The 13865-nt window shown below is 43.7% G+C and overlaps 1 protein-coding gene across 1 annotated transcript; it reads right to left on the bottom strand.

The window, feature by feature from the left end:
- Window positions 1-7352: 7352 nt before the first annotated feature.
- Window positions 7353-13545, bottom strand: etv2.S (ETS variant transcription factor 2 S homeolog). Its single transcript, XM_018228346.2, has 7 exons — window positions 13232-13545; window positions 11917-11989; window positions 11435-11623; window positions 10784-11155; window positions 10092-10229; window positions 9809-9930; window positions 7353-8292 (listed from the first exon to the last, which is right to left on the bottom strand). Exons 2-7 carry the CDS (start codon window positions 11987-11989, stop codon window positions 8077-8079), a joined length of 1110 nt encoding a protein of 369 aa, XP_018083835.1. The 5' UTR covers window positions 13232-13545; the 3' UTR covers window positions 7353-8076.
- Window positions 13546-13865: the final 320 nt, after the last annotated feature.

Here is a 13865-nt window from a genome sequence, read left to right as displayed (position 1 = left end):
TTACATATGCAAATTAGGGGCGGGGAGTGAAATCTCATAAAATTAGGGTTTGGATTCAGTTCGGTATTCGGCAAAGGATTCAGGGTTCAGCCGATTCCAAAATAGTGGATTTGGTGCATCCCTAATTAAATCGTGTGTTAGCAATTAATTGAGCATATAATTCTTGCACTTATATTAAGCACTAAGCACTTTACACATTCCACATCATTTAATTTATTTATAGCTGCTGGATAATTAGTGACGAGCCCTAAGCTTAGCTTCTCAACAGCCAATCAGAGCCCACTGAGCATGTGAGTGTCACAGACACTTTCCAAGATGGTGACCCCCTGTGACAAGTTTGAAGTCCTGGATCATTGCTGCTATTGACAAGCTCAAACTTTAGCCTCGTGCAATAAGTTCACTATATAAAATATGGCATTTTTAGCCACATTCATTTTTAGGGTTTAGTTCTCCTTTAACCAGTGCTGTTTTCCTATATCTATGCAGGTGGGAACAGCCTGTACAACTGGGCTTACATTCGGAAGAGAGAGGAGGGCTAATACTATTGCGGTGTTGAGAAAGATGGACTATTGCAGTGACAGCCATGCAGAGAGCTACAGGCAGCAGAAGCTGAAACCCAAGGTGCGGAGGCCTAATAGAGAGTAATGTGCAGGACAGACACTAGGGGGGGAATTCACAAAAGTGTCGGGAACGAAAAAATGTCTTTAAAATGTCGTAGAAAGTGTCGTAGCAACAGCCGACAAATTCACAGAGCATTTCTCCACCAATTTTCCGACATGTGCGACACTTTTGAATTAGTGTCGTTAAAAGTGGGCGTGGTTTTTTTGGCGCCACTTTTCCCGCCATTTTTATGAATTACTCGTAAACTCATTTTTTTTACCAACAATTTTTCAGACACTTTAGGCTCTCCAAAATGAAAATGTCAAACAAATTGTCGTTTAAAAAGTCTTGGTAAATGTCGTTTGTACGATGAAAAGATATACGACATTTTAGAAAATTGTCAGACTTACGAGACATTCAGAGATGGTAACATCTGCCTTTGTGAATTTGCCGTTCATACGACATTTTACAAATTTGTCGACCGCCACTTCTGGGTTACTTTTTTTAACAACACTTTTGTGAATTCCCCCCTAGATGGCTCAGTTGGGTTTGGGGGAAGTTCTGTGCTCCCTGCTGCTACAGAGAATATTTTGTATGAGTGACATTCACACACAGCTCTATTTTTTCTTGATAAGTGATAAGACTTTGCTTCTTCGACTGGTGCCAAAACCACCGACTGCTGCAAATTTCACTGACAATTGTCTGAGCTGCAAGTGCTCCTGCGACACTGGACTCTCTCCATTGAACTGAACAAGAGCCGATTCTGAGTGTTTAGAACCCTGAGCTGAAGATTTCTTGAGTGACAGAACGAAAGCTCCTGTGAGATGATATAAATAGCTCTATACTTGCACTTGTACTGAAGCAATACATGGGGGGTATACAGTTAGGCATACCTCCCAACTGTCCCTTTTTCGGAGGGACAGTCCCTCTTTTGACAGCTCAACCCGCAGTCCCTCATTTGTACTGGAAAGTCCCTCTTTTCTCTGCACTGAACAGCCAGAAAAAGAAACAAAGTTTCTCACTTAATTGGCTTTTAGCAGAGAGCCCAGAACAGCTAACAGGTGCAAATAAGATACTTTGTAACAATTTTGAGACCCAAAAACACAGTTTAGATAAGGAGAAATATTTTCAAACTTTCATAACCTGCCAAATTTTGTGAAACAAACACGGTAATTAGGGGGTGTGGCCACAGAAAGGGGTGTGGTCAAAAAAAATTTGTCCCTCTTTTTACTTCCAAAATGTTGGGAGGTATGCAGTTAGGTCCAGAAATCTTTGGACAGCGACCACTTTTTTTCCTCATTTTGGTTCTGTACGTGACCACAATGAAGTTTAAATGAAACAACTCAGAGGCAGTTGAACTGCAGACTTTCAGCTTTAATTCAGTGGGTTGAACAAAAAGATTGCAGAAAAATGTGACAAACTAAAGCCTTTTTTTAACACAATCCCTTCATTTCCGGGGCTCAAAAGTAATTGGACACATGAAAAAAGTGAAGATCAAATGTTCATGTCTAAAGGTGGCCATACACGGGCCGATAAAAGCTGGAGACAGACCGTGTCGGCAGCTTATTGGCCCGTGTGTGGGGCCCCCCGACGGGCTTCACCGATCGAGATCTGGCCGAAAGTCGGCCAGATCTCGATCGGATGGGACGAAAAATCCCGTCGGATTGCGGCCGCATCTATTCGTTGATGTGGTCCCGTGATCCGACCGCCCGTTTTCCATGCGTTAGGATCTGATCATTAGGCCCTAGGGCCCACGATCGGATCAGCCCGATATTGCCCCCCTCAAGGTGGGCATATCGGGGGAGATCCGCTTATTTGACAACATCGCCAAACGAGCGGATCTCTCAGTGTATGGCCACCTTAATAGTTGGTGTAAAAGCCTTTGCTGCAATGACAGGCTGAAGTGTTGAACTCATGGACATCAGCAGATTGTGGGTTTGCTCCTGTTTAATGCTCTGCCAGGTCTTTACTGCAGCCGCTTCTTTCACTTGCTCTTTGTTTGTGGCCTTTCTGTCCCAAGTTTAGTCTCCAACAAGTGAAATGCAGCTCAATTGGCTTCACATCAGCTCAATATTCCACTTCTTTGCTTTAATAAACTCCTGGGTTGCTTTGGCTCTATGTTTTGGCTCATTATGAGACGCCTCCCAATCAATGTGAGTGCATTTAGCTGGATTGGAGCAGACAGTGTCTCTGAAGAGCTCACAATTCATTCTTGTGCTTCTGTCCTGTGTCACATGATGGATAAACACTAGTGTCCCAGTGCCAGAGCGTTTCATTTTCCGAAGCCGCCCGTAATTACCTCACAAGGAAACTTCGGGTGACTTCGGAAAATGAATAGCTCCCCCAGGCGATTTTCATTTTAGCCGGCGGAAGGCAGGGGGAGGCAGATCGGGGAAGAAGAGGAGATTTGGCTTCTTTCAACTGATCTCCCCGAATCTGCCCGTGAGGCCAGACCCTAAAGAGCAATTCACCTTCATTAGCAAAACTGTAATAACCGATAAAAACCACAGAAATATGTTGAAACTTTTCATAACCTGCCAAATTTTGTAAAATGAACATGGTAATTGCGGGGGTGTGGCCACAAAAATAGGTGTGGTCAAAAAATGTCACCGTGCTATGGTCGCCAACTTTTTTATCCCTCTTTTTATTTCCAAAATGTTGAGAGGTATGTTTATATCTTAGTTGGGTTCAAGTACAAGCTACTGTTTTCTTATTGTATGTCTGGATCCAATGGAGTCTATGGGACTGGGAGACTTTCTGTAATTCTGAGCTTCCTGGATAACAGGTTTTGGATTACAGATCCCATACCTGGGGTCATTTTTTTTAAAATAAATTTATTTGATTGTTTAAAAAAAAATTGGCCTCTATGCTATGGGGGTTAACCAGTTTGCAGATATCTATTCATGACTTATTAAATATATCCCTATTATAGAAGAGACTCTATAGCTGAACTGTTTCCTCTTTCTATACAGATGGGAATATATTGGGATTTAATGAACTTTGCATAGTCTTCAGCCCAACAGGATCCACGTGTCGCTTGTATACACTATACTGAATAAGAGGAGCAATATGGCAGCGGCATATGCTGGTAAAATAAACCTTCCCTTTAAAGGATAAGTAAACCTTTTAAATAAGTCAATGTAAAATGGATGAGGGGGCTATTCTAAGCACTTTTATAATTTACATAATATGAATGAATTTTGTTCCACCTGCTGGTTATTTTCCCACCAGTCTGACCAGCAAGTAGTCAAGGAATAAAATTAGAAACCTTTCTCACATCTTTCCTAAGCAGAAGAACATCAGCCTCTTTCTTTCTCCTGACAACTTCCTTGACTACTTGCTGGTCAGACTGGTGGGAAACTGACCAGCAGGTGGCGATGTTGGAACAAAATTCATTCCTATTAACAGTACATAGTTACATAGTTACATAGTTACATAGTTAAATTGGGTTGAAAAAAGACAAAGTCCATCAAGTTCAACCCCTCCAAATGAAAACCCAGCATCCATACACACACCCCTCCCTACTTTTAATTAAAATTCTATATACCCATACCTATATTAACTATAGAGTTTAGTATCACAATAGCCTTTAATATTATGTCTGTCCAAAAAATCATCCAAGCCATTCTTAAAGGCATTAACTGAATCAGCCATCACAACATCACCCGGCAGTGCATTCCACAACCTCACTGTCCTGACTGTGAAGAACCCTCTACGTTGCTTCAAATGAAAGTTCTTTTCTTCTAGTCTAAAGGGGTGGCCTCTGGTACGGTGATCCACTTTATGGGTAAAAAGGTCCCCTGCCATTTGTCTATAATGTCCTCTAATGTACTTGTAAAGTGTAATCATGTCCCCTCGCAAGCGCCTTTTTTCCAGAGAAAACAACCCCAACTTTGACAGTCTACCCTCATAATTTAAGTCTTCCGTCCCTCTAACCAATTTAGTTGCACGTCTCTGCACTCTCTCCAGCTCATTTATATCCCTCTTAAGGACTGGAGTCCAAAACTGAACTGCATACTCCAGATGAGGCCTTACCAGGGACCTATAAAGAGGCATAATTATGTTTTCATCCCTTGAGTTAATGCCCTTTTTTATGCAAGACAGAACTTTATTTGCTTTAGTAGCCACAGAATGACACTGCCCAGAATTAGACAACGTGTTATCTACAAAGACCCCAAGATCCTTTTCATTTAAGGAAACTCCCAACACATTGCCATTTAGTGTATAACTTGCATTTATATTATTTTTGCCAAAGTGCATAACCTGCATTTATCAACATTGAACCTCATTTTCCAGTTTGCTGCCCAGTTTTCCAGTTTAGACAGATCACTTTGCAAAGTGGCAGCATCCTGCATGGAACCTATAGTTCTGCACAATTTAGTCTCATCTGCAGAAATAGAAACAGTACTTTCAATGGCCACCTCCAGGTCATTAATAAACAAGTTGAAAAGCAAGGGACCTAGTACAGAGCCCTGCGGTACTCCACTAACAACACTGGTCCAATTAGAAAATGTTCCATTTACCACCACTCTTTGTAGTCTATCTTTTAGCCAGTACATGTATCCCTTAATATCTTGGAATAAAAAGAAAATAAATTGTGAAAGTAAATTACAAAAGTGCTTAGAGTAGCCCCCTCATCAATCTTAAATTCACTTATTTCAAAGGTTATCCTTAAATTAGAAATAAGTAGAAGAGTTCAGCTCGGCGCATAGAGATTTTTACACTTGATAACGGCAAGAATTCTGCCCGTGTAGCGCAGACCGGCCTGTGATGTTCCACATACGCTTTCTGCGAATTGCACAGGATGTCACATATTCTTATGTCTTGTGGTCTGAACTCAAGCGACAGATAGAATCAGCTTTAACTAGTGCAGCACACGTAATATTTAGCTGTAACGTCACATGGTGCCTCAAGAGCAGCGGCAAATCTACTCCAAAGCGATTTTATATACTATTAACCCTTTTGTGGTGAGGCCTAATGCTCACTTTTCACCTTCTGTTTTATAGAAACATTTTATTTACATAATATTGGAGAGATCTTGGGATTTTTTTAGCTCTCCCTACCTCTTAACTAGCCAAACGAGCGGATCTTTCCCCGATATGCCCACCGACGGCAGGACTATATTGGGTTATATAGGGCCGAACAATCGGATTACAACGAGGAGCGATGGGTAGTGATGGGTGAATAAAGTCACCAGGATCTAATTTGCGGTGATTTTCCACAATTCGCCACCAGCAAATAAATTCTTGAAAATCCGTTGCGTTCAGCATAGTCGCACGCATAAGCATGTTGACGCGTTTGACGCGCGTCAAAATTATTCCTATGCCCATTGACTGTAATGCATTTGACCAAAATAGGCGCGCATATAACAATTGTCGCGGGTGTAGAAATTGACGTGCGTCAAAATAATTTTGACGCCCATTGACTTCAATGTGTTCCGCTAAAACGGGACAAATTCGCCCATCACTAGCAATCACCGTGAAAAATTAAACCCTCCCGATCGATATTGTGGCCAGATATCTATCAGGAAGATTGTGTAGAAATACATTGGCACTCAAGGCAATTCAAGTGCAGGGTTACCCCTTGCTGTTTATTTCGTGCCACGAAATAAACAGCAAGGGGTAACCCTGCACTTTAATTGCCTTGAGTGCCAGTGTATTTCTACACAATTGTCCTATTCGGGGGTTGCCGTACCCTCTTACATTGTGCACCAGGCCATCTGAGGAAAGGAGGGAGTGTGCTCAGCTTTACCTTGTTCCAATCTATCAGGAAGACCCACCAGAAGCCCCCATATATGGCTAGATATGCTGCCAATTGGTTTTAATGGACCGATATTGGCGGCTTTAATCTGCCAGTGTATGGCCACCTTTACTCTATCTAGCTTTATGCTTAGTTGGCTCAGGTCTATCGCTCCCCTCCTGGTTGCCTGTGTATCATTACATGCTGATAACCACTAGGGGGCATTCTGCTTCTGCATGGTTTTAATACAAATATCCAGAGAAGGAATGTTCTGGGCACACAATAAGCTATACCCTCATACTGTACTGTCTAAGGGAATCAATATGGCACCTCCCTCCTCCCATATGTATAAATACAAATATACAGAGAAGGAATGTTCTGGGCACACAATAAGCTATACCCTCATACTGTACTGTCTAAGGGAATCAATATGGCACCTCCTCCTCCCATATGTATAAATACAAATATACGGAGAAGGAATGTTCTGGGCACACAATAAGCTATACCCTCATACTGTACTGTCTAAGGGAATCAATATGGCACCTCCTCCTCCCATATGTATAAATACAAATATACAGAGAAGGAATGTTCTGGGCACACAATAAGCTATACCCTCATACTGTACTGTCTAAGGGAATCAATATGGCACCTCCTCCTCCCATATGTATAAATACAAATATACAGAGAAGGAATGTTCTGGGCACACAATAAGCTATACCCTCATACTGTACTGTCTAAGGGAATCAATATGGCACCTCCCTCCTCCCATATGTATAAATACAAATATACAGAGAAGGAATGTTCTGGGCACACAATAAGCTATACCCTCATACTGTACTGTCTAAGGGAATCAATATGGCACCTCCTCCCATATGTATAAATACAAATATACAGAGAAGGAATGTTGTGAGTCCAATAAGTTGTATATTCCTGTTTACAAAACTGTAGTTAGGGGTGGGGGATATGAGCCCCGGAGCATTTCCCCTTTATTGCAAGAAAGACTTAGACATTTCTCAGTAAATAAAATTATTTATTAATAGGAAAATACAAATATAAGAATACATCTGTCTATTTACAAAACGCTGGGTAGATTTGTACCTGAGAAAGAGCATCTTATAAAGACAAGGCGGGGCTGTAACAAGCTTTCCACCCAGTGTGCCCGCCCACTTCCTTAGGATTGGACCAATGGGCGCTCATGGAACCTTGAAAGGCAGCCAATCACTATATTTTCTATACAGTGCCTTATTGGGGAGTCTCCAGTTGTTGTTGAGTTTTAACCCCCAGCAGCCTCCAGTACTGGCTGTCCTCATTGGTGCTGGAGACTGTGTGTGTGTGGCCCTTTAATTCATTATAGATAGAAGCTGCATGTTACCCTGCCTTAATATAAAAGGGTAAGTGATGCCTCTGCTGTGCTTTATACATTACCATCAAGGCCTTTTTGCTTCTAGATTTTGCGTCAGTCAATTTAGAGGCAGAAGCTTTGGGGCTCTATAGTGGTTTTTACTTTTCCCTGAATCCAACTGCTGTTGAGTGGGTGGAGCCTAATGCAGTCACTGTCTGCTTGTACCGCCCCTTAAGGCTGCAACTGTCTCCAACTTAAGACTTGTAGTTCAGCAAGAGCAGATGTTCTGCTATAGTGCATGACTGGGATTTAAGAATCACCCCACCCCCCGTGTGTGCAGCAGCCGTGGGCTCATTCACAGAAGTCCATGACCCACTTCAGGTCAACTTGTATCATTATTGGATTTTGGCTTTTTGGGTTTTGGTGGGCGGCTGTGATGCCCGTGTAGGTCGGGACAGAAGGTCCTGCAGGTCACAGACAAATCTGTAAACATAGCGCTGACCTCCAGTCTTGTGTATGATGTTCTTGTGATAATAGTAACGCAGCCCACGGCTCAGCTTCTCGTAGTTCATCCGTGGCTTGTTCTTACGTCTTCCCCATCGCCTGGCCACCTGCCGAAAACAAAGGGAGAGTCTCAGATAGAGAAATGGTTTCTGAAATTAACTATAAACCTCTCATGTTCCTGCTGAATTGTGCTTAGTACAGGGGAATACCTATGCTGCCATAGTTTTATGGGATCTCTCTGTACAGACTATGAGCAAACTTAGGGACTGTTCCTGCTGAATTGTGCTTAGTCAGTGTCGGACTGGGCCGGCGGGACACCGGGAAAAACCCCGGTGGGCCCCGGGCTCTTGTGGGCCCCGCCGGCCCAGATCCGCTACTTAGTGGGGCGGCGCGACCCCACTTTGTTTGGGGTCGCGGTAGAATAGAAGGGCTGCGCATGCGCACAAACGCGGCGCCGCGCGCATGCGCACAAACGCGGCGCCGCGCGCATGCGCACTAGCCGCCTGCAGCACTCCGGAGCGGCAGTGGCGGCTGGAGGGGGCCCTGGGGCAGTAGCCCCGGTGGGCCCCATGCCTCCCAGTCCGACCCTGTGCTTAGTACAGGGAATACCTATGCTGCCATAGTTTTATGGGATCTCTCTGTACAGACTATGAGCAAACTTAGGGACTGTTCCTGCTGAATTGTGCTGAGTACAGGGAATACCTATACTGCCATAGTTTTATGGGATCTCTCTGTACAGACTATGAGCAAACTTAGGGACTGTTCCTGCTGAATTGTGCTTAGTACAGGGAATACCTATGCTGCCATAGTTTTATGGGATCTCTCTGTACAGACTATGAGCAAATTTAGGGACTGTTCCTGCTGAATTGTGCTTAGTACAGGGAATACCTATGCTGCCATAGTTTTATGGGATCTCTTAGTACAGACTATGAGCAAACTTAGGGACTGTTCCTGCTGAATTGTGCTTAGTACAGGGAATACCTATGCTGCCATAGTTTTATGGGATCTCTCTGTACAGACTATGAGCAAACTTAGGGACTGTTCCTGCTGAATTGTGCTTAGTACAGGGAATACCTATGCTGCCATAGTTTTATGGGATCTCTTAGTACAGACTATGAGCAAACTTAGGGACTGTTCCTGCTGAATTGTGCTTAGTACAGGGAATACCTATGCTGCCATAGTTTTATGGGATCTCTCTGTACAGACTATGAGCAAACTTAGGGACTGTTCCTGCTGAATTGTGCTTAGTACAGGGAATACCTATGCTGCCATAGTTTTATGGGATCTCTCTGTACAGACTATGAGCAAACTTAGTGGCTGTTCCTGCTGAATTGTGCTTAGTACAGAGGAATACCTAAGCTGCCATGAACAAAACAACAAGTTTTCTTTGTAAATGTATTAAAGAGGTTGTTCACCCTTAAATTAACTCTTAATATGATATAGAGAGTAATATTCTGAGACAATTTGCGATTGGTTTTCATTTGTGGTTTAATTTGAGTTATTTAGCTATATATTCAGCAGCTCTCCAGTTTTCAGTGATAACTGCCCTGGTGTAGTTTGGCACTTGTGTTTGCCCCTTGGTGGGGTACAAAGAGATCATGGAAAGTGAGGGTTTTCACTTACCTCATTGGGGTCAGAAAGTTTAAACTCCCAGCCGTTCCCTGTCCAGTTGATCAGCTTCTGGCAGGAGGAATCTTGTAGTAACTCCAGGAGGAACTGCCAGAGCTGAATTGGGCCGGAACTTGCTATTAAACAGAAAAGAAACAACAAAATTAGTGAAAGGCAGATAATGGGAACATTATGTTTCACTAGAGTCATTCCTTATCAGCATATTAGTATGGAAGCTCCCTCCCACATATTATATATATATATATATAATGAGAAGAGAAACCCATTCATGACTCACCTGTTGCCAGTGGCTTCTTCTCCTTGATCCCTGTGCTGTTGTGACTGTAAGGCTGGTGGTATCTCTCATTATCTGTACTTGAACGGCAACTGCCCAGACTGAGGGCTTGATGGTGAGGAGAGTCATTGAGAGCAAAGGCTGCAAAATAAAGGCAAAGTTATACACAGGTTTCCAGATCTGGCAACATAAGCTTCCTAAGCAATAGAGACCCTGTGTGTGTGTGCATGGATAGAGAGAGAGAGAGAGAGAGAGAGAGAGAGAGAGAGAGAGAGAGAGAGAGAGAGATGAATGGATGGATAGAGAGAGAGAGAGAGAGAGAGAGAGAGAGAGAGAGAGAGAGAAAGAGAGAGCGAGAGAGAGAGAAAGAGAGAGAGAGAGAGAGAGAGAGAGAGAGAGAGAGAGAGATGAATGGATGGATAGAGAGAGAGAGAGAGAGAGAGAGAGAGAGAGAGTGAGAGAGAGAGAGAGAGAGAGAGAGAGAGAGAGAGAGATGAATGGATGGATAGAGATAGATAGACAGACAGACAGACAGACAGACATACAGACAGACAGACAGACAGACAGACAGACAGACAGACAGATAGATAGATAGATAGATAGATAGATGTGTGTTTAGAATTATTGCCGTAAAGCAAATCAAAATTGTTGTTTTTTGCCAGAAAAGGAAGTTACATTAGAAGGGAATTTCTCACCTGCAGGGGGAGCTCTGTTTGTTGCAGAGCAAAGGCTTCCAGGATTCACATGAGAGGATGGAGGAACTGAAGCATTAAAAGAGTTGCAGCCCATCCAGGTTGCTTCGTCCCAGCTGTGCCATTCCTGCGATGCCCAAGAGAAACTCTGATCTCCGACTGTGCCAGCGCCTGTGCCCTGTGAGTAGCTCTCATCCATAGCAACGAAGGGAGACTGCTGCTGAGTGTGATACAGCAAATCCCCAGTAGGGGGCATCATCATCTCCTGCTGCCCTGGCTGCATTTGCTCTGTTAGTGCCGGTAACAACGTCTGGAAAGAGGGCAGGAATTCCTCACATGGCAGGGAGTTTCCGGGAGTTGGGACGGTGCTTGAACCTTACAGAGAAAAAAAAAAATCAGGTTTCATTACTTTTTAAAATGTACACTTTTTCTGCCGTATCTTATGTACCATCACACCCCTCTGTATAGATGAAATTGCTGTTGAAAGCTGTGTGTGCCAGGCGTTGTCTGCACTGCTGGTTCTGACTCCCGAAGAAATGTAGCAGAAGTCAGCTGATTCATCAGACCTGGATGAGAACTGACTGGTTTCAAGAGTCAGAACCAGAGAGCAGACAGGGACAGCCAGACACATAAACAAAGGCAGAGACCCCCTACCTGAGGTATAGTGCTCCCAGTAATACCGAGATTGTTCTGGGGGGAAGGGCTCGGAGGAGGGGGCGGAGCTGTTCTGACCCACTGCAGCTCTCAGGCTCTCTGGGTTGGGGTACAGTCCCTTCCCTGCATTCAGCTGAAAGCCGCTCAGGTCAGAGTCATGGAGAAAGCCGGAGTCATCATATAATAAATCTGCAAAAAAAGAGCCTGGTTATCTTTAATGCACCCCCTCCTCTTGCCTCGGGTACCCCATAATGCACATTCGTCCCCACTTTGTTAACACTTTTTAGTGCAGCATGCAAAGACCTGGGGCTGCTGATAGTTGGACAATGTTTCCAGTGAATCAGTGACACAACATTACTTCCAAAAAAAACCCCTTAATTTTACTTCCCCTTTAATACATCCTGATAACATTACAGGTACTACCCCCATTCAGGGTACCCCACATATGGCACTTATTGAGCATGAGGGAAAGTGAAAATTACCATCAGATCTTCCCTCCAGGCTTGGGACCTCCTGTGGGGCGAGCTCTGGGCAGTAGTAGATACTGGGATCCATCTGCAGGAGGGGGAGACAGGAAGATAAACATTGTCATCTGGCACTTTGCACATTCAGCGCTCACTTCACTTATCCTTCAGCCTCTCTACTCGCTTATCTAGCTCTCCGTCTGGCGCAGATACGACCCCACTGGGGGGTCACGCACACACCACTTTGCTTGACATGTACAAAATCCCCCCCCCCCACCATAAGAATCTATTGCCTACATGTGTTCTGCCACCTCCATTAATCCTTTCATGTTTGCAAAAGAAAATCTTTATGGCAACACTGTCAATCATTTTTCTTTATTGATAATGAGAGGAGTTGGACTGTCGTTAGAATCCTACCTTGTCCCAATCAAATTGTAAGGTCTGCAGGCACTAACAGTATATATTGTCATAGGTGCTGGGGAATTGGACAGGGGAGTCCGGGTTTGGTATAGGAATGCTGGGGGTGCTTATTGAAGTCTATATGGGGTACAAGGATGCAGGGAGTAGTTATTGAGCCAGAGGGGGGTATGAATTTGGTTAATAATGTTAAGTGATGGTGCCTATGTCTGGTATAAAGATATTGGGGATACACCTTGAATCTAAATGGGGTTTCAGTATCCTGGGGTAATTAATTGGGTGACAATGGGATTTAAGGAATCTGAGGGTAGATATTGGGACATAGGTATCTCATGGGGTCTGGTTGAGCTATAAGGGTGCTAATAGTAGTTTTAGGTACATGAGTGGGGTACAAGGGGGTAGTTAATGTGATCTTGGTAAGAAGTGAGGATAATGGATGTAGCCAAGAGGTATGTGGGGGTCTAGTTGGTGTATAAGGATAATGGAATAGTTAGTTGGGGGTTTAGTTGGTGTTTAAGGATAATGGAGTAGTTAGTTGGGGGTTTAGTTGGTGTATAAGGACAATGGAGTAGTTGGTTGGGGGTTTAGTTGGTGTATAAGGATAATGGAGTAGTTAGTTGGGAGTGTAGTTGGTGTATAAGGATAATGGAGTAGTTAGTTGGGGGTTTAGTTGGTGTATAAGGATAATGGAGTAGTTGGTTGGGGGTTTAGTTGGTGTATAAGGATAATGGAGTAGTTAGTTGGGAGTGTAGTTGGTGTATAAGGATAATGGAGTAGTTAGTTGGGGGTTTAGTTGGTGTATAAGGATAATTGAGTAGTTGATTGGGGGTAGGGATATTGGGGTTACTAGGTAGTTAAGGAGCTCAGGGTGTTGGTTAATTTTTGGCAATAAGCAATGATGAGTGGGGTCACTTACCTTTCTGAATTTTGGGACAGGCTCCGCTTGCACCAATTCTCTGATCTCTTCTCCTGACTTTCCTTTGGATCCCTAGTCAATCCTGCTTGTTGCTCCAGCCCAGTCGCCTGCCCCTTATATACACACACTCTGATTGGCTGCTGGGGCTGTGACATCTTTAGGGACTCAGGGGAGTGAGTTTCCGTGACATCACAGAGGGGGTCAAATCAGAGCAGCCCATTAGGGCCACCTTGAGGGGGAGGTCACATGGCAGCCTGACACCAACCAGGAGGGGGGAACAAACAGCTTGAAATCCATCACTCCGGAGGGAGGAAGAAGGGATCAGGGACAAAAATAGCCTCCGGCTAAAAATATCACTTCCATTCAGATTCCATTTCTAAATATTTATGGTATAACTGATAGTGGCATCATTTTATAATCCAGGTACATCCCCTCCCTCCAGGCACATTAATTCATCTCATATCCAAAACAAAATTCCTAAATGAATAAATCTGGGAGGTTGGGGCAGGATCCCCACAAAAATTCACATTGGTCCATATATAATATATTTACTATACAGGTATGGGACCTGATATCCAGAGGGGGTTTTCCAGATAAGAAATCTTTCCGTAATTTGGATCTTCACTAATAAAAT

The sequence above is a fragment of the Xenopus laevis genome, chromosome 7S (genome assembly GCF_017654675.1).
Source record: "Xenopus laevis strain J_2021 chromosome 7S, Xenopus_laevis_v10.1, whole genome shotgun sequence".
NCBI classification, from domain to species: Eukaryota; Metazoa; Chordata; class Amphibia; order Anura; family Pipidae; genus Xenopus; species Xenopus laevis.
The sequence above is the reverse complement of the archived record's forward strand: the minus strand, read 5'-3'. Positions and strand labels throughout refer to the sequence as shown.

Bases quoted from the DNA above. Each gene is read 5' to 3' on its own strand.
- etv2.S (XM_018228346.2), bottom strand. From the start codon at position 11,989: ATGGATCCCAGTATCTACTACTGCCCAGAGCTCGCCCCACAGGAGGTC. The intron at 11,624-11,916 runs GTAATTTTCACT...CTTTTTTTGCAG, and splicing joins CCTGGAGGGAAGATCTGATG to ATTTATTATATGATGACTCC. The intron at 9,931-10,091 runs GTGAGTCATGAA...TCTGTTTAATAG, and splicing joins GAAGAAGCCACTGGCAACAG to CAAGTTCCGGCCCAATTCAG.